The following is an 18643-nucleotide window of genomic DNA, read 5'->3' as shown; positions in this document are numbered from 1 at the left end:
CCTGCAGAGGCCAAAATGGAGACGGGAGTGTCAGATGTCAGCAACCCCTTTTCAGTAGAAGGTGACAGCCTGATCCTGGATCTCGACTTGTATGATGCCGACAACTATGACGTCCCGGATCCAGGGCTGCTCAAGGAGAAGAATGGTGAGGTGGCCTGGCCTCGCCGCCCCAGATCCCCACGTGACAGGCCTCACTCAGGCACCCGTTCTGTCTGCTGCGACACAACACTCCGTGGGGAGTCCCCTAACCTGGCGAGGCACTCGGGAGGGCCCCTGGCTGCCTACAGCCTCCAGAGTTTGGGGCCCAAGACCACACATCGACAGTGTTTCCACTGCTGACCCGCAGAGTCGTTTTCGGAGCCAGTCCCGGGGCTTTTTACCAGCAGCTTGCGGTGGCAGAACATGACCCCGCGCGCCCGTGCCCGCCAGCTATGGCTACTCCTGCGTACAGGCCTCCGTGACTTCGTGGAAAAGGTGGGGCTTGCCTGTGGCACCTGCCTCGAGGCCTCTTTTCTGGCCCATTTCTTCCCCTCGCTGTCCCTAGGATGCCCCCAGCCCGGATCCCTTTGGCTCCCCTAGGCAGGGGCACTACCTCTCTTCCAGCACCCCCCCTCCCCCAGCTGAATGCAGGCCTGCTCGCCCCTGCCCACAGGAAAAGAGAGCCGAGCTGTGCGTGGGCCGCTTGACACACGGGCTGGAGCCGCTGCGCCACCTGACGGTGGCAGCTGGGCTGCGCTCAGTGGCGCAGGACCCAGCGGGCAGACGCTTCGTGGTGCTGGATGGTGCAGGCCGCCTGCACCTGCACAGAGAAGACGGCTGGGCTTACGAGAAGCTGTGTGCCCCAGCAGTGCTCACGGGGCTGGTGGCGGTGCCAGGCCCTCTGGGTGCTGTGGGCCGCTTTGTGGGCTGGGGCCCCGAGGGGCTGGCCATACTAAGGCCTGACCTCAGCCTGCTGTGGCTGAGCAAGCCAGGGGTGGCCAGGGTGCCGGGCCACCAGCCCGTCTGCTGTCTGCCGGTGCCCAGCCTGGGGCTGTTGCTGGTGGCAGAGGAAGGAGGCAGCCTGGTGCTCTGGAAGTTCCGTTCAGGAGGCCGCTGCCTGGTGCCGTGTGGGTCACCTCTGCAGCTGCCACCAAGCCCTGCAGGTGCAGTCACCCGTTTGGTTCTCGGGCCCTTGCCCTCCCACCAAGCCCCATGCTGCTTCGCGGCCTGTGGCTCGGCTGTGCTCACCTTTGCTCTGGACAGCTGGTCTCTCGTAGACGTGCGCCGGGACCTGCATAAAACGTGAGGGGTGTCTAGGGACTGGGAGGAAGGTGGGGTGAGAGAGGACGGGTGAATCCAGGAGGGAAAACAAGTCATGGAGGGGCGCCGGGGCTCACACACCAGGGGGTGCTGAGTCTGCGGAGGCCTCTCTTCCCCTTCAGCACCATCTCGGACCTGGCCTACTGCAAGGAGGTAGAGGCCATGGTGACGGCTTCTCGCGACAGCACAGTGAAGGTGTGGGAGGCCGACTGGCAGGTCCGGATGGTGTTCGTGGGCCACACAGGTGCGCCATACCACTTAGGCTCTTGAGGCCCGTTCTCTCTCCACCCTGTGTAAGAGCTCCGGTGGTCGGGAGTCTCCGTCAGCCCTTCCCCGAGCTTCTCTGCACCGGCTGCATCCTGGGCCGCCTGCTCCCCTTCCCTGATCCCCTGGTGCCCCTCCCACAGGCCCAGTGACAGCTGTGGCCGTGCTGCCGAACACCGCCCTAGTCCTGTCAGCCTCGCAGGATGGGACGCTGCGCACGTGGGACCTGCAGGCGTCAGCACAGGTGGGCGAGGTGGCGCTGAGCAGCCGGGGCCGAGGGGTGCCATCTGGGCACGTGAACCGCCTGCTGGCGCCCGCTGGCCCCGGCTGGCCAGTGCTCTCTTTGAGCGCGAGCAGCGTGGAGCTGTGGCTCCTTCGCGAGCTCTACTCGCCGTTGGCGCAGCTGTCAGCGCAGGTGCTCCACCTGCAGACCGCGCCCGCGCTGCCCGCGCCCGCGCACCCGCCGCTGCCTATGCGCCTTGTGTGCGCATGCGCCGATGGCTCGGTGTACCTCGTGTCGGTCGCCACCGGGCGCACGGTGAGCGCGCTGCTGCTCGAACCGGAGGACGGCGCAGCCTCGCTGCTTTATTGCCTACCGCGCGAAGCACTGTGGCTGCTGACACGCGCCGGACACCTGGTGTGTGCCAACGCTGCACGATGCCCCATGCGCGTGCTAAACCGGGTGTGCCCGCCCCCGGCCCCTGCGCCCAGGCCCTGCTGCCTGCACCTATACAGCCACCTCACAGACCCCAGCAGCGCATTCGCCAGCTGGCAGATCGTACGCCAGCATGGGGGCGAGCTGTGCCTCAGTGACCTGGCCCGACCCCGGAAGGACAAAAACCGGTGGGTGCCGGAGCCGCCCACGTGGGGCAAGGTGATGGTGCCCGCGCCGACTGGCTAATGTCACGCGTAGGTACCTGCCCGTGGTGGGACACACGGATGGCACCCTATCGGTCCTTGAGTGGCGCTGGTCGAAGCCCGTCTTCCAAACCGAGGCACACAGCCCGGGCCCCGTCACCGCCATTGCATCTACCTGGAACTGCATTGTGTCCTCTGGTCAGCATCTCTCCTCCCCCCAGGGGGCTGGCCTGGGAACCCCTTCCCTCCCCAGACAAAGGCGCAGTCCTGCCTCCCACCTGAGCAGGCGGAGACTTGACCGTGAAGATGTGGCGTGTCTTCCCCTATGCTGAGGAGAGCCTCTGCCTGCTGCAAACCTTCTCTTGCTGCCACCCGGCGACGGTGCTCTGCGCTCTGGGGAAGCGGGTGACTGTGGGCTTTGAGGACCCAGACAGCGCCACCTACGGCCTGGTGCAGTTTGGCCTGGGCAACAGCCTCCGCTACGATCACCGGCCCCAGGATGACCCCACGGACCACATCACTGGTGAGGGGCAGGCCAAAAATAAAGCCCAGGCCATCCTCTGGCCCTGGTCCCTCACGCTGAGCCCTGGTCCCTCAGGCCTGTGTTGCTGTCCCACACTCAAGCTGTATGCCTGTTCCAGCCTGGACTGCACCGTCCGCATCTGGACAGCCGAGAATCGCCTGCTGAGGTGGGTTGGGGCTGGGAAGGGGGGGGGGGGGGTTGGGAGCCTGTCGGCAGCCAGCAGGGCTCCCCTACCTCTGCCCCCAGCAGAGCCCAGAGGCTGGACAGGGGAAAGGGGGCTTGTCCCTGCTAGTGTCTCAGTTTCCTCCTCTGGAGCAGGGCTGGATTCTCACCCTGGCCACTCCCTTCAGGCTCCTGCGGCTGAATGGCGCCCCTCAGGCCCTGACCTTCTGCAGCGACAGTGGGGACCTGGTGCTGGCTCTGGGCTCCCGACTCTGCCTCGTGTCCCATAGGCTCTACCTGCCCACATCTTACCTGGTTAAGGTATGCAGTGGGCACAGGATTCCTGGGCAGAGTGAGGCTGCTGTGGGCAGACAGGCCCCCCCAGGCCAGAGCTGTAGGTTTCTTTCTCCTGTTCAGAAGCTATGCCGGAAGGTCCCTGATGTGGTGGATGACCCTCCCCTGCCACTGACCACCCAGGAGTCGCTGACCTCAGCCCAGCTGCAGAGGCTCACCAGCTTACGTGGGGTGGCCAGTCTTAGGTCTGCTGGCCCAGCTGAACTGTTCTAGAGGCCCCTGCCTAGCTCCCCCGAGTCAGGGCCTGGCTGCGTGCACCCAGCACGGGGACCCAGAGCTCCCAGGCCACTTAGACCACCCCAACCTGTCCCAGCCCTGGCATCCCCACTCCTAGCTGTTGGGTTGTGTTCTGACAGAGGTCTGGCCATGCCCACCCCCAGGTGCTGGTCCCAGCCTCTGCCCAGTCCCCCTGGTGATGACAGCTAGTGTCCCACCTGTGCCCATCCCTGTCTGCAGCACGGACTTGTCTTTCATCCATCACCAGACGGCCACACCTCAGCAGCCAGTGTTGGAGGAGGTGGGGTGGGTCCCGACCCCCAACCCCCAACCCCCTCACCATCCCAAAGCCCCAGCCCCTCAACCTTCCCTGGGCTCAGGCCACTCTCCTTCAGCCCCTGGGGCAGGCGTGGGATCCCGTGGCTGTCTGGAAAGCAGATGGCAAGACTGAAGGAGGAATGGGCTGACCCCTAACCCCCACCCAGGACCTAGAAGCCCTAGTTTCCCGGGATGAAGACCTTCAGATGCTGAGACTGGGGCTGGTGGTCCCGGCAGCCCAGCCCCCACCCTCCTGGCAACAGCGGCAGGAGGCCTTTGACAACTATCTGCGTCTCATCTATGGCCCTGGCTTGCTGGTGGGTATAGAGCCTCCCCAGCCTCAGCCCAGACTCCAGCCCCTCCCTTCACCCCGGGGCCTCACCCCTCACCCCTGCCTATCCCTTTTGCACCCCTTCCAGGGCATGCGTTCTGGAAGAGAGTCCCAGCAATGGAGTACTGTGACCCTCACACTGGAGAGAGAGACCTGCGATGTGTGTGCCTCGCCCACAGCTGCCCTCAGTCTTAGGCAGGCTGAGGTCTGCACCGAAGCCCTAAGGGGGCCGGCAGCCCGCCCCTTGCAGGACCTGGGGACCGGGGGCCAGCGCTTCGCCCCCCCTCCCCGAGTCCCCTTGCCCACCCCCCACCCCCACTGGGGGGTGCACAGCAGGGCCTCCCAGGTAAGGCCTCCCGCCCCTCCCACCTCGACCCTGCCCCCATGACCCTGCCCCCCACCCTGCGACTCCTCCTCCCTCACCTCAGCTGCTGGCCCGCTCCTCTCTGAGCGGCAGCCTGGGCCTCAGTCTGGACCTGCAGCTGCAGTTGGAGCGGCTCCGAGGGGAGAAGCCTGTGGTCCCGGGCCTACCATCCCCCCACATACAGCACAGGGTGAGGCGCCCAGGCGGGTGGGTGCTGCCCACCCAGGAGCAGAGCTGCAGGGGCACTGGGGGCCCACGCTTGGCTCTGAGCCCCTCTGCTGCCCCAGATCCCCCTCCTGATGAAGAGGCGGCCCGAGGAGCTCCTCTCCAACCTCCAAGGCTTCTTTCCTGCCACCATTCAGCCCTGTGAGGTAAGGGTCCCTTGCTCTCTCTGGTGGCAGCCTTCTCACGCACCCCATCGTCCCTCTGCTGCAGACCTCCTGGTCCAATCTGACCTACGAGCCGCCTGTCGCCCTCCCCCCACCTCCTGGCCAGCCCAGCCGTGGTGCTATTGTCTGTGGGCCCTGACTCCTTGCTTTCTGGGGGCCTGCGGCCAGAGGGCCAGAGACTCCCAGAGAAGACACTAGGCACAGCCAAGGCCTCTGCCAGCTCATTGTGCCGGCACACCTCCTCCCCAGTGAAAGTGCTGGGTGAGCAGGTGCCATACGGACTGTCTGGAAGACCAGAGTCCTCTCCCTTTACAGGAGCAGAGGCCACAGGAGCTGGCCCCTTGCACTCTGCCAGCTTCCCAACGTCTCCATCCCAGACTCCCTGCACACGCTGGCACTGTCATCTGCCCGGGGCGGTACTCCATTGCGATCCTTCCTGCAGCCGTGCCATCTACCCAAACCCTCAGCCCACCTCTCCAGGCTCCTAGCACCAATTCTTATGGACATCCCGGTTCCAGGGCTGGGGGCCAAGTCCCGTGGAGAGGGTGTGGGGGTGTCAGGGCTCCCCAGAGGCTGCCCAGATTTCCTCCTCAGTCGTCACAGCTGATGCCTCCCTTGACTGTCCTTCCACCTGGTTTCTAAAGGTTCTCTTTGCCTGTCTGAGCGTTTTGGGTGTTGACTGAGAAAACAGGGAGTCACGATCCGGGTAGCACAGATTTGGTAGCAACCCAGATTGAGTCCTGTTGACGAGCAAAAGCCAGGGGTCTTCACTCGCAAAGTGCAGAGGCATTAGGGAACTCACACAGGTTGCTTTCTAAAAGTTGTGGTTAGAAGATGTAATCACATTGTACACGTCGCTGCTTTTCTGGGCACTTTAGTCTGGTTACCGGAAACCAGTTTTCACAGAGTGTCCTTTTTTCGCAAGATTTTATTTTCAAGCCCAGTGTGGAGCTTGAACTCAAAACCCTAAGATCAAGAGTTGCACGTTCTACCCACCCAGCAGCTAGAGTGTCCACTTGCGCCCAAGAGCTCAGGGCCGCAGTCCACTGTTGAGCCTCTGCCCAGCTCCATGCAGTTCCTCTTTCAAAGGAGGATGAAGTTTTAGTTCCCAGTCTGTACGGTCCGGGGGTGTTACACAGGTGCACGTGGACGGGGGCACGAGTCCGGTTCAGCTCCCGGAGACCCGGCCGCGGAGCTGGACCGGCCACTGAGTGGGGTGGGAGGGCGGGTGGAGTTCGGGTTCTCAGCCCACCCCGCCGTGTCCACCTGCAGCCCTCGCGCAGGCCCATCCACTTCCCCGGCAGCGTGCCCAACTCCGTGGTGCTGCAGCAGATGTGGCCGCACAGGGAGGTCAGCGGCCTCGGAGCCCCCGCCCCGCTCACCAGCCATGGCAGACACCAGGCAAGGGAGGACCGGGGGGCTCGCTCCTGGGCTCTGTGGAAGGGGGCCCGAGTTCCCGCAGCATGCCAGCGGCCACCCGTGCTCTCCCCTCTGCAGCCAGGTGGGAGCCAGGACATGTGGCTGCCACGACGACGCGGGAGGCAGCGGCACGCCAAGTGGCAGCAGAAGCTGATCCGGTGGTTGGGGGAAGAGGAGGCGGAGGAGGAGGAGGAGGACGAGCTGTATCTGGACTGGGCCTCCGACTCCCTGAGCCCACGCGGGCACCTCTCCGAGTTGGAGGAGGCCAAGGTAGGCACCCACTAGGCCCCGGGGCTGCCAAGGTCAGGAGCGGAGAGGGGGGCCTGCAGCTGCTGCCGCTGCCCCGCAGAGCCCCGAGGATTGGACCCCGAAGCCCTCGCACTCTCGTGACGCCTCCGCCGGGACCCAGGCCTCGCGCGGCCCCTCGTACCCCTTCAGGCGCTCGCTCTGGGAAGAGCGCTACGGCCATCTGCCCAGGTTTCTGCAGTTTTTCGTCTGCCAGAACTGGTTCAAAAAGCTGTTCCCCATCTTCAACCTGAAGGTTCGGGGGTCTCGGGCACCTGGGAAGCACAGGCTGGCGGGGAGGTGGGCAGTGCAGGGAACAGGGCCTCGGCGCTGGGTATCACAGGTGTATCCCGAAGTGGGCACGGTGGAGGGCCTGGCCTCGCTGCTCATGGGCCTGCTGGACGAGGCCTCCTGGGCAGACCGCGTGCACATCCTGGGAGCGCTGCTGTGGCTGCTGCCTGACGTGAGCAGAGACCTCTGTAACCGGCTGCGGGGCATCCTGGAGCGCTTGCTCAACCTGGACCAGCCCCCCAGCCTCGAGGTGCACCCCTGGCCCCGCCCCCAGCCCCGCCCACCGGCCCGCCCCGGGCCTCCGGCACCTACCCGGCTGCTTTGCCCCTCTGCGCTCAGGACCAGACGCAGAAGCAGTTCGTGATGCTGGCGTTGCAGCTCCTTCTGGCATGCTCCCTGGAGTCCCGCGAGGTGGTGCTGGAGCTCATGTCCTACTTCCTCTACTCGCCAGCCTCCTGCCGGTGAGTTTTGCTTCCTACTCATCCTCACCACCAGCTGAGGAAGGCTTCTGGATAAGCTAGCTGCTCACCACTGTCCCAGGCCCTGGCTCAAGAAGCTGCTGGAAGGGCTAGGCCTTCAGGATCCGCAGGGCTTTCTGTTCAAGGAGATGACGACCTGGGTCCAGGGCCCGGACGCCAACTGCAAGGCTGCACTGCGCCAACGCTGCTGCCAGGAGCTGGAGGAAATGATGGAGCGGCTACAGGTCCCGGTGGATGGGGGGGGGGGGGGGCAGGCCACTTGCCAGTGGAGCCTCTTGTCTTTTCCCTAGGCTTTTCCCAAGTCGGGGTGGGGGGGATCCAGGTACGGCTGGCTGGCTCTTCGGCTTGCTCTGTACCTGTGCTCATTGGTCCTCTCCTGTTGTCCCCCAAACCCCCATCTCTGGGGATCTTCCTGCTCCTCCCCAGGAAGCAGTCTGCAGCCAGGTCTGAAGCTTGGGGCCAGGGGCAGCACCACTCAGGCCTCCCTGCTGGGGGAGGGAGAGCCTCTGCCTTGAGCTTGGCGGCATCTTCAACTGGCTGTTTCCCCCACAGATGGAATCCTTGCAGCCTTCTGTAGTAGCCGAGTTGTCAGAGGTGCTGCCCAAGGTCTCCAGGACCTCGGCACTTTACCCTCCTCCCAAGGAGGCCCCGTCTCAGATTTCCGTGCTTTCTGGGTCACCTTTTCATGTCTCAGTGACACCCTCAGCCTATTCCTGGGCCCCCTCACTGGTGGTCTCACCTGGGGAGCTGGACTTGGCCACCCTTGAGTCCCAGGCCCAGCAAATGCTTCCACCAATGTGCTTCTGGCGGACCAGACGCACGCTGTCAGAGACACTGCGACACTTCTGCCCCTCGTCCGAGGTCCATTTGCAGCCCTCAGTACCCACTGCGCTGCCGGATAAGCCACTGCCACTGGAGCAGACGGACTGGTCACAGTCGCAGATGCTGGACCTGAGGCCGATCGATGCGCTCAACTTCTTCTGTGAACAGCAGCGGGCCCGGCAGCAGAGTCCCCTGCAGGAGGAGCCCGAGAGCCCATGCCTGAGCTTGCGCCCACCTGTGCCCAACACGGTGCTACCACAGCCCTGGGATCGCTGGTGAGGGGGCCACCAGGCCGGCACAGGGCCTGTGTGGGGCAGCTGAGGGGCTGACGGGGCCAAACCCACTTCCCTACCCCTCCAGGCACTATCCTATCCTCCGGCTTCAGGAGGCCAAGGTCCAGAGGTCTCCGATGAGACTGAGAGGTGAGTAGGGACAGGGGGAGAACTAGACCTTGACTTCCACCTCAGCCTGAGACCTCACTGTCCTGCTGGCCCACAGGCCGGATGCCGTCCCGGCTCCGGGTGGGCAGTGCCCTCCATGGCTCCATCCGCATGCTGAAACTGCCCCTGCCGAGGGTGGAAATTCGTCCCTTCCCCCCGGCCTGGCCCAGGCCTGCCCGTCCGCTGCCCCCACTGCTCCTGCAGCCTGCTTTACAGCGCTACTTTCTGCCAGATGACACGAACCCTGACAGCTACAGTTGACCAGGCTGGTGGCCCCAGTCTCTTCTTCCCTCCAGCCTGGAGTCAGGAAGCCGCTTTCCAGCCAACTGTTCTCCCCCTAGAAATAAAGTCCAGAGGTCGTGGCCAGAAAACTGGGTGCCACCTTCATCTTTGGGGGCTGCAAGGGTGCACGGAGGGGGGGGGGGTTGTCCTTCTTGTGTCTTGTGAATCTCCCAGTGGCCAGCTGCATGTGCAAGGCAGGAGCCAGGGCCACGATGGAGTCTGGCATGGTCAGCACTTGTGGGAGGGGGGGGGCAGGGGCTGTCTGCCTGGAGAGGGGCCTGTCCCTGCTTAGGCACTCAGCCAGCGTTTGTCAGTAAATTACTGAGGTCAAGATGGGAGTGGGAACTTGTGGGCCAGCAAGTAGCCAGGCATGGAGGGAGTGGGAGGGTCTAGGTGGCCACAGGGGTGTGTGTGTGTGTGTGTGTGTGTGTGCGTGTGTGTGTGTGTGTAAGTGTAAGGGAGGGGAGCCTGCAGTTTGCCGGAGGTGAGACCAGAATCTGTTGGTGCCTTGGTTACCCTTGGGTTGGAAGGGAGAGGAACTGATGGAGTCCCATGTGCTTTATTCAAGAAGCAATAGAGGGACAGCAACCCTTTGGACCCTTCTACCTGAAAATTGTCAGGAGACATACCTTGTATGTGAAGTCTCAGAGGGCTCAGAGGGCCTTGGCTTCCTTCTGAGCTGTCGAAAGCTCCCAGGACACTGGTCAGACAACTCGTAGGGCCCAGGTGTGCACTGGCTGTGGGGTGTGCCTTTGCGAAGGGCCAGTCTAGCTTTTACATCCTTCTTTTGGGCCGTCAAGCAGCAGTTTGTTTCCTGTGAATGTTTTCAGCTTCCGACTTTAGAAGTTTCTTCTCCATGGCTTTCTGCTTAGAATTTGTCCGCAACCCACCCGCCCCAGGCCCTGAACTGTGCAGGGGCTCTTGTTCTGGGGCTGCCAAGAGGGTGGCCCTTTCCTCGCAGAGTAGGGCAAGAAGCCCCAGGACCTTTGTATAAAAGGACCCATGCCTGCTAAGACAAGGACCAGGAGGCCTAGGGTGGTCTGCTGCTATAGGTGTTTCATGCTTTAAGTTATAAAGCCATTAAATTCTTTTTAAAATACCAACATGAGAGGGGCACCTGGCTGGCTCAGTTGGTGGAGTGTGTGACTCTTGAACTCAGGAGTTCAAGCCCCACATTGGGCATAGAGCTTGAGAAAATAAGTAAAAATAGATATATTTGTAAAAATACCAACATGAGAGGGTCGTCTAGGTGGCTCAGTCACTTAAGCCTCTGACTCTTGGTTTGGGCTCAGGTCACGATTTCAGTCAGGAGATCAGTGCAAAGTAGCACAGAGCCTGTTTGGGACTCTCTCTCCCCCTCTCTCCCCCTCCCCCACTCCCGTGCCTTCCCACGAACTCTTTTTTTAATGCTTATTTTTGAGAGAGAGAGGGAAGGAGATACCGAATTCGAAGCAGGCTCCAGGCTTTTCCATATCAGCACAGAGCCTGACCTGGGGCTCCAAACCCACAAACCACCAGATCATGGCCTGAGCCGCAGTCCGACGCTTAACCGACTGAGCCACCCAGGCGCCCCTCAAAATAAACATTTAAAAAATGAAAATATATCATGACCAGGTGGAGGTTACGTCAGGAAATACAGGCTGGTCTAACATTAGAAAGTCAACCAGGGGCGCCTTCCTGGCTCAGTCTAAGGAACATGCGACTCTTGGTGCCAGGGTATGAGTTGGAGCCCCACACTGGGGGGTAGAAATTACTTAAAAAAAAAAAAAAAAGTCAAAGTAACGGACCATGTGACTCTTCCAGGGAGGATAGAGCTCTGCCCCACCCACGATGGAAGAGGGGCCATGTAATCCGTCAGCTACCACTGGCTGGTTGGTCCCCCTAGGACCGGGGTCACACCACATGCGACGATTCCTTGCGGGCGCCTCCAGGGCCACCCTCGGCCGCGGCGTGGGGCTGGGGGCGGAGCACGCAGTCCACAACGCGCAGGCCCTCGGTGTGGCTCCGCCTCCGGGCGCCGGCCCCGCCTCCGCACGTCGACCCAGCCCCGCGCGCGGAGTGGGCAGCCTCCCGACTGGTGGCTGCGGCTTCCGTTCCTCTGACGGGCCGGGTCTCAGCCCGGGTGGCGGCTGGGGTGATCCGCGCGGGCATGGGGGAGGCCAGGACTGGCGCGGGCGCGTTGGCTAGTGGGCTAGCTTCCGCAGGGTCGCCGATGCCGGAGGCCGGCCTGGAGGCGGAGGTGGCGAAGCTGCTGCCCTTCCTGGCGCCCGGGGCGCGGGCGGACCTGCAGGCGGAGGCGGCGCGGCACGTGCTGGAGCTGACCGGCTCCGGGTCCGGTCGGACGCTGCTGGCCGGCCAGGCGGCTCTGCTGCGGGCGCTGGTCGAGCTGGCCGCGGCCCCGGCCCCGGCCCCGGCGCGCGACGCCGCTCGCGCCCTCGTCAACCTCGCTGCCGAGCCCGGCCTGCACGAGCCGTTGCTGCAGGCCGAGCCCGAGCTGCCTGCCCGCCTGCTGGGCCGCGCGTTGGATCCACAGTGGCCCTGGGCCGAGGAGGCGGCCGCCGTGCTGGCCAACCTCAGCCGAGAGCCGGCGCCGTGTGCCGCGCTGATGGCAGCGCTGGAGGTCGCGGAGCCGGGGGAGTCAGGCCTGGGGCGGCTGGTGCGCGCGCTGTGCACGCCTGGCTACAACGCCCGCGCGCCCCTGCATTACCTGGGGCCAATGCTCTCCAACCTCAGCCAGCGTCCCGCGGCGCGCGCCTTCCTGCTGGACCCCGACAGGTGAAGCCCCGGGCTCCCGCGGGGAGGGGGTGGAGGTGAACAGGGATGGCACTGAGCGATCCCTTCCTTCAGGTGCGTGGTCCAGCGGCTGCTGCCCCTTACCCAATTCCCAGACTCCTCCGTGCGCAGGGGAGGGGTGGTGGGGACTCTCCGAAACTGCTGCTTCGAGCATCGTGAGTAGGGGTGGGGGTGTGGCGTTTGGGGGGATGGGACGGAGAGATGGCCTTGGGGCCCCGCTAGACTGACCCCCGTTCCTGTTCCCCCTCCCCCCCAGGACACCACGAGTGGTTGCTTGGGCCCGAGGTGGACATTCTCCCTTTCTTGCTGCTGCCCCTGGCTGGCCCCGAGGACTTCTCCGAGGAGGAGATGGAGCGTGAGTGGCTTGGGTGGAGCCTCAGGGTTCGCTGGGCAGAAGGGGACGTGGGGGGGGGGGGGAGGGAGAAGATGCCCAGGGCTTGACCTGGCTGAAACCTTCCAGCCAGGGAGTTGCTGAGCACGAATGGGGCTAACCCAGGATGGGTCTGGCCTGATGCCTGGTGCTGGCACCCAGTGGCTCGCACACACACCCCTAGGGCTGCCTGTTGACCTGCAGTACCTGCCGCCAGACAAGCAGAGGGAGCCTGATGCCGACATCCGAAAGATGCTCATTGAAGCCATCATGCTGGTGAGCAGAGGCCCTGCTGTATTCATGCCGGCTCCTAACATGCCACACACGCGCGGCACGCTCATATCTGGATAACCTTTGCCCTCTCTCAGCTGACAGCCACAGCACCTGGTCGGCAGCAGGTGAGGAACCAGGGAGCCTACCTGATCCTGCGTGAGCTACACAGCTGGGAGCCGGAGCCCGACGTGCGCGTGGCCTGCGAGAAACTCATTCAGGTGGGTGCCGGGTTGGTGGGGAAGGGGGCGGGATGTCCGCGGTGCGCCAGCCCCAGCTGCTCACCTGCCTCCCCTGCTGGCAGGTGCTCATTGGGGATGAGCCAGAGCAGGGCATGGAAAACCTGCTGGAGGTGCAGGTGCCTGAAGACGTGGAGCAGCAGCTGCGGCGGCTGGACCACCAGGAGCAGGAACAGCACACCCGGGAGCGGTCAGAGGAGCTGGCTCCGGAGCCACGAGCTGGAGGGGCTACACCCACCTGAGCTCCGGGCCTTCCCGCAGCCAGCTGTGGGCCTCTGGGTCTCCTTGCTCAGAGGCTGTTCCCTGCCGAGAGGTCTCTAGGGTGGATGTCCGATACGCCTGGGAGGGCGAGGGGACCTCTTTGTGCCCCGTGACTTCCAGCAACTCCGGTTGCTTGGAGCAGCGCTGGTCAGTCAGAGCTAGCCGTGCTCCAGGACTCTCAGGTGCCTCCAGGAAGATGGCTCACGGGCGGGACGGATAAACAGTGCAAGCCTGAGCAGCCCCGGAGGGCACTGTCGAGGTCTGTGCATCGGTGGGCGTCCAGGTATAAGCAGTGCCCTTTGCTGCCAGGCCCACCCCAAGTCCTCTGTTCTGGGGTCCTCAACGTGCCCTGCCTGAGACCCAGCCTCAAAGGACTGGCCTCGTGAGACTTTCAGCATCAGCCTGTCCTGGGATCTCCTAGGGCTGTGACCCCTGGCCTGTCCTTGGAGTGCTTGCTGGGCGCTGTGTTCCCATCATTCTCTCCACCTTCCTGCTTGACCTGTGCCCCAGGACGGCCCTCAGCCCCTTGCTGTCTTCTCTGGCCCGCCCTGCTGTGACGTACTTGCTGTCCGCTCTGACCGGGCCCTGTCCTTGGAAGGCTTCCTTGAGTGTCCGAGCCCTTTGCCTGACACACTCAGAGTGTCTCTGTGATGTGCCTGCATCCTCGCTCTTAAGCAGATCTCTCCCCTTCCCGCCCTTTGTCACCTTGGAGCCTCCTATGGGCCCAAGAACCTTGTCCTTCCCCAGCTCCTTGTGTGGTCCCTCAGTTCTAAAGCTGCCACACCAGGCCTGGTAGAGGGTCAGTGTGGCCCTCCCCCTGCCGCGCTCCTTTCCCAGGGCCATCTTGGGCCCAGGATTCCAGAGTCCTGGCCTTCCCAGGCCCCTTGCACTCTGGCACTGGAGTGCTGCTGCCGCGAGAGCTCCCAGCACCCCCACTCCGCGTGTCCTCAGTCCTGGCACTGCCTGCAAAGCTGGGGGTCCACTCCGGTTCCTCCCGTTGAGGCCGGTCGCTTCGCGGGTGTGAGGTATCTCTTTCCCCTCTGGTACTCTCTGTTGTTTTCCTCTCCTCCCAACTAAAAATGTGGCACGGAAGTGTGTTCTCCCGGGATGGTTCCCCGTGGCTGGTTGCCCTTCCTGCACAGAGACATCCACATCCCCTCCACAAAATAAACGCTTTATCTGGCCTCGCCTCTGCCCACCCATGGCAGGTAGTGCCCAGGCGTGGTCCTGATGGCAGATGTGGAGCTCCGCGATAGGAGCTGCCTGGAGGCGCCTACCCCCAGGCTGGCTGTCCTCGCGCTCCAGAGCCCCAGCTGGGTAGAGCCTGCACCTCTTCTTGGGTCGGCCTCTGCGGCCCAGGTGGAGGCCCAGAAGCAGTGCGGGGGGCGCCGCCTCGGAGGCTCCGAGTCTCTGCCGGGCTCCGAGTGCTCAAGCTTAGCTGGCTTCTCTGCAACCGACAGCAGTGGGGGATCAGGAGGGGCGCTGAGGGGCCAGCCACCTGCCCACACCCCCCTCCCAGGGCCCCCACCCTACCTGGCGGCATCCTGAGCGTGGTGCCAGAGAGCGCGTGCGTGGCGGGCAGCATCCAGCAGTGCGCGGCCACCTGCTGCAGGCCCAGGCGCGCACACGGGCGAAGCTGCAGCAGGCCCCGGATCAGGTCCCGGCACTCTGTGGGTGAGGACTCACAGCTGTGGCCTCCCACTGCCCACTCTCTCCCCCCCCCAGCTGCATCCATCACCATCAACAACGCTGGCAGCGTAGAGGAGTCAGCCCATTCGGACCCCCCAAATGCCTGGAGGGAGGAGGGAGTCAGTGCTTCACCATCGTGAGATCAGGGCACGGAGAGGGAGGGCAGCGTGCCCTGGGCTGGTGCAGAGCTTGGTGGGGCCGCTGCCTTTCCAGGCAAGGAGTCTGAATCGGGGCGTCCTCTAGCCCAGCTTCCCTGTCCCCTGGTTGCTGTGGTCCATTTACCAGCCTGGGTTGGGGGTGGGGTGCCAGGTCAGTCTCCCATGCCACTCCCTCCATGCAGCATGACCCTTCTCTGGACCCAGGTCTCTCTTGCCTACTTTCCAGGCCCGAGCTGGGGCTCGGAAGGGACACAGGGTGTCCTCACTCACCTGGGGACATGCCCGGCCTGAAGGTGGGGCCATGGTGCATCAGGTGCAGCATGCGGTGGGTCTGGTGTTCCTTGAAGGGCAGCTTCCCGGTCACCATGGCGTAAAGGATGATGCCCCAGGGGGCACAGGCTCCTCAGGGCGTGCCCCCTCCCCTGCCCTCCCGCAGGTCCTGCCTACGATGGGGTGCCTGCGGGCGCCATTCACAGGCTCCACAGGTCAGCCTGCTCCCCATTGTACTTGCTCATGAGGATCTCCGGGGCTGTATAGGCCACAGAGCCACAGAAGGTGCTCGGCAGCAAGCTCTTGAGGCCCAAATGGCTGGCGAAGCCAAAGTCTTTGCAGTGGGGAAGGGGTGGGGTGGGGTGGGGGTTGGGCACAGGGCAGGCAGTCCCCCAGGTGAGGAGCAGGAGGGCGAGAGAGCGAGGGCTCGGGCGGGATGACTGGGGGGCAGACATCACGTGTGTAGGTTTCTGCAAGTGCAGCTGTGGGCAGGGGTGGGGCTGGGCCTCCTGGGAGGGTTGAGGGTCCAGCTGGGTCACGAGTCAGGATAATCTAGGGAAGAGGGTAGGGGCTGGGCCAAAGGCTCACCGGTCAGCTTTAGGAGGCCTCGGTCATCTAGGAGGGTATTCTCGCACTTTAGATCCCTGCATGGGGAAGGGGAAGAGGTGCTGGCCCTGGGCTCAGATGCGTGGCCTCTTGATGCGGGTGTGGGAGCAGGCTGCACAGGCGGCAGCGCCCTCACCGATGCACAATGCCGGAGCTGCGGTGGTGGGCCACGGCGCTGACGAGCTGCCAGAACAGTCTGCGGGCCTCCTCCTCATCCAGCCCCGGGCTGCAGCGGCGTTCTGACACCCAGTTGATGTGTTCCAACAGGTCGCCGCGGGCTGCCAGCTCCAGCACCAAGGAGGAGCGCTGGCTGTTCTGGTAGGTCTTGTACAGCTGCACCTGCCGGGCCCCCACCCACCTGCTGTCACCCAAGGAGGGGCTGTCCGGTGCATTGGATCAGGGTCTCGGGATGGGGCTGAGCCCCAAGCAGAGGGGTCCTGGGTGGAAGAGGGGGTGGGCCTGGGCAGCTGGAATGGTGACGGCTGGCAGCGGGGGATGGGCAGGACGGGCACAGGCTGGGTCGGGGCCTCTGCCTACCACATTCGGGTGCCTATAGGTAGCATTGAGTGATGATATTTCACGAGGCAGGAACTTTTGGGAGAACTCCACAGGGGCCTCGGCAGTGGAGATGATCTTGACGGCCACCCGCAGGGGTGGGGGGTGGCCGTTGTGTGTAGACCACAGCCCCTGGAGGGGGACACGGACAGGCCCCATGTCCTTTGTGCACATTGCCAAGCTTGGCTGGGGTGAGGTTGGGAAGCAGCATCCTCGGGGGGCAGCGTTGGCCTTCCCCTTCTTTCCTGGCACTGATGTGCTCAAGGGGTTCTGGAACTGGGAGTAGCCAGCTTGCAGGAGCCTTGGCCTCCAGAGAGGATGCCAGATCAGCAGGAAGGTGCCTCAGCAGGGTTAGGAGAGGGCCCACTGGGGCTGGGCTAGAGGGCGGTGGCTGAGCCTGCTGCCCACCTCACCACGGCATGGTGCTTGTCCCGCAGGTCGGAGGCCAGCTTGGCGTTGTGCTGCATGCGCTCACGTGTGGCACAGGCCAGGTAGACTTTGGAGAAGGCCCCAGAGCCAATCTTCCTGGAAGAGAGCAGGTAGCCATTGTCCCTGCATTCACGCACCTGCTCCATGAAGTTTCGCTGGCCCAGCTTTCGCCTGGCACTGCCCTTCACGGGGGGCAGGGTGCCATGGAAGGGGGCAGGGCGGTCCAGCTCACTGCAGGGAGTTGGGGTCAGGGAGCAGGGCTGAGGCCTGACTTGTGTCAGATGGGCGAGGGCGACAGGGCTGGAGGAGGCTGATGGGACCGGGGCAGAGGCCAGGCAGCGACCAGGGCTGAGAGCTCGGGGTGGGAGGCTAACACAGCCGTGGACTGGTGTGGGGCAGGGCAGACTCTGGGAAAGCAGGGGCAGATTCTAGAATGGAGGGTTCTGGAGCTGCCCCTGCATTGTGCCCTCGAAGAGGGGTGTCCTTCTCTCCCCCAGGACCTGCCTTCCCGGAGAACGTCTTGCTGGAACCGACCTTGTCCCCTGTAGGGCCCACTCTTTGTGGGGTGAGAACCCTCGAGGCAGGGTGAGGCCTCTGTGGGCCATCCGAAATGTGACTGGCCACAGGGACCTTTAAAGAAGCTTGTGGGGAGCATGTGGGGAGGGTAGCCACAGGAAGGTAAGCAGGGTCTCTAAGGACATCAAGAAAGAAAAGGAAGCACAACACATACTAGCAACTGTTTCAGCGAAGCCCCCTCATGCTTTGAGAGGGTACCTAGGTGGCAGCCAGGCGGGCTGCCAGAGAGGCTGAGCCAGAAGGGCATTGGGTGGGAGCCCTCTGGCTTTCTTCTGCTGTGGCCTAGAAGCTTCTCTCACCCAGGCCAAGGTCTACTGCAAGAGGCCTTGCCCCCCAGAGCTCTCTGGAGACTTGGACACATCCCCAAGGCAAGCAACAGTCCTGGTCTGAGCCCCAACCTCAAACCCTCCAGCTCTAGGAGACAGTAGCCAACGTGGTCGGCCCTTCTTCCCCTGGCCTCCAGAGTCTTCTCTGGGCACCGTTGCCCTGGGCAGTAGCAGCTAATGTTCCTGAGCACCTGCCTTGTGCCAGGCACTGCCCTAAGGAGTCACAGGAGCTGTGGCTGCCGCCTCCCTCAGCCCTGCTTACTGTTCACAGGCCGTGCCCAACATGCCCATCCCATGGTAGGCGTTCACATCCGGGGGCTCAAACCGGATCACCACCAAGTGATTCCTGTTTTACGGGTGACAGTTTGGGCAGTGGAGGTTCAAACGTGCAGCCTTTCTGCTGTGAGCTAGAGGGCACAGTGCTATGTCCTGGAGACAGCAGGAGAGCCTGGGTCTTGGTGGAGGCTTGGTGAATCTGTGGACTTGACTTGTTCCCCACCGGGATCCACAGCGGTCACAGTGTGCCTGTTGCAGTGAAGGCCTGGGGACGCCCTGGTAGGACGGACCCATTTTCTTATCCCTGTTGGACCAGAGCCGCCTTAGAGTAGGCTTCTGCTTAATATTCCCTTGCCCACCCACCGCCCTTGTTTGGCAAGTTGCCTGCGACATGGAAAATGGGCAGACTAACAGGTTCCTTGCTGACTGAGGGGTAGGAAAGAGAAATGGCTCCTGGTTTCAAGCAGAGGGGCTGTTATTCAGGCGTTAGGTGTTAGCAAAAGGGAAAACCGTGTGGCTCTGGCCAGGGGTGTCTGTGCCTCTGAGTTGCTGCTGTGGAGCCGGGGAACCATGCCCCTCTTAGCTTCCCAACTCCCATCAGTGCCAGAACACAACTGGAAGCCAGTGAGAATTGTGAGGAGACAGGCAGGACCCCGCTCTGTCCACCCTCCCTTTGCAAAGTCTTTCCTGCCCTCCCCTCTCTGTACCCTCAGTCATTCGTCAATTCTA

General features: G+C 63.5%; 3 protein-coding genes across 7 annotated transcripts; 2 read left to right on the top strand and 1 right to left on the bottom strand.

Annotated features, from left to right (window-relative positions):
- Nucleotides 1-7: 7 nt before the first annotated feature.
- Nucleotides 8-9185, top strand: WDR97 (WD repeat domain 97). Of its 5 annotated transcripts, XM_053208634.1 has the most exons (22): nt 8-145; nt 347-474; nt 653-1281; nt 1422-1543; nt 1707-2406; nt 2477-2619; nt 2708-2944; nt 3020-3110; nt 3295-3427; nt 3524-3645; nt 3917-3977; nt 4162-4311; nt 4414-4671; nt 4754-4879; nt 4977-5060; nt 6351-6767; nt 6847-7323; nt 7413-7534; nt 7614-7776; nt 8105-8649; nt 8735-8796; nt 8873-9185. In XM_053208634.1, exons 1-22 carry the CDS (start codon nt 16-18, stop codon nt 9073-9075), a joined length of 5103 nt encoding a protein of 1700 aa, XP_053064609.1. In that variant the 5' UTR covers nt 8-15; the 3' UTR covers nt 9076-9185. The 5 variants fall into 5 exon arrangements, with proteins under 5 accessions (XP_053064609.1, XP_053064606.1, XP_053064608.1 ...); XM_053208631.1 differs by having other exon boundaries at nt 3295-3645; XM_053208633.1 differs by having other exon boundaries at nt 2708-3110.
- LOC106978264 (testis-specific serine/threonine-protein kinase 5-like) lies at nt 5989-17275 on the bottom strand. Its single transcript, XM_015076242.3, has 6 exons — nt 16721-17275; nt 16290-16439; nt 15889-16091; nt 15147-15790; nt 9726-14697; nt 5989-9151 (listed from the first exon to the last, which is right to left on the bottom strand). Exons 1-4 carry the CDS (start codon nt 16880-16882, stop codon nt 15682-15684), a joined length of 624 nt encoding a protein of 207 aa, XP_014931728.3. The 5' UTR covers nt 16883-17275; the 3' UTR covers nt 5989-9151; nt 9726-14697; nt 15147-15681.
- On the top strand, nt 11012-14213 carry HGH1 (HGH1 homolog). Its single transcript, XM_027063633.2, has 6 exons — nt 11012-11871; nt 11944-12044; nt 12146-12244; nt 12444-12535; nt 12628-12750; nt 12834-14213. The coding sequence occupies exons 1-6, from the start codon at nt 11246-11248 to the stop codon at nt 13008-13010; spliced, it is 1218 nt and encodes a 405-aa protein (XP_026919434.1). The 5' UTR covers nt 11012-11245; the 3' UTR covers nt 13011-14213.
- Nucleotides 17276-18643: the final 1368 nt, after the last annotated feature.

The sequence above is a fragment of the Acinonyx jubatus genome, chromosome F2 (assembly GCF_027475565.1).
Source record: "Acinonyx jubatus isolate Ajub_Pintada_27869175 chromosome F2, VMU_Ajub_asm_v1.0, whole genome shotgun sequence".
NCBI classification, from domain to species: domain Eukaryota; kingdom Metazoa; phylum Chordata; class Mammalia; order Carnivora; family Felidae; genus Acinonyx; species Acinonyx jubatus.
Note: the sequence above shows the minus strand (reverse complement) of the source record. Positions and strands in the feature narration are given on the sequence as shown.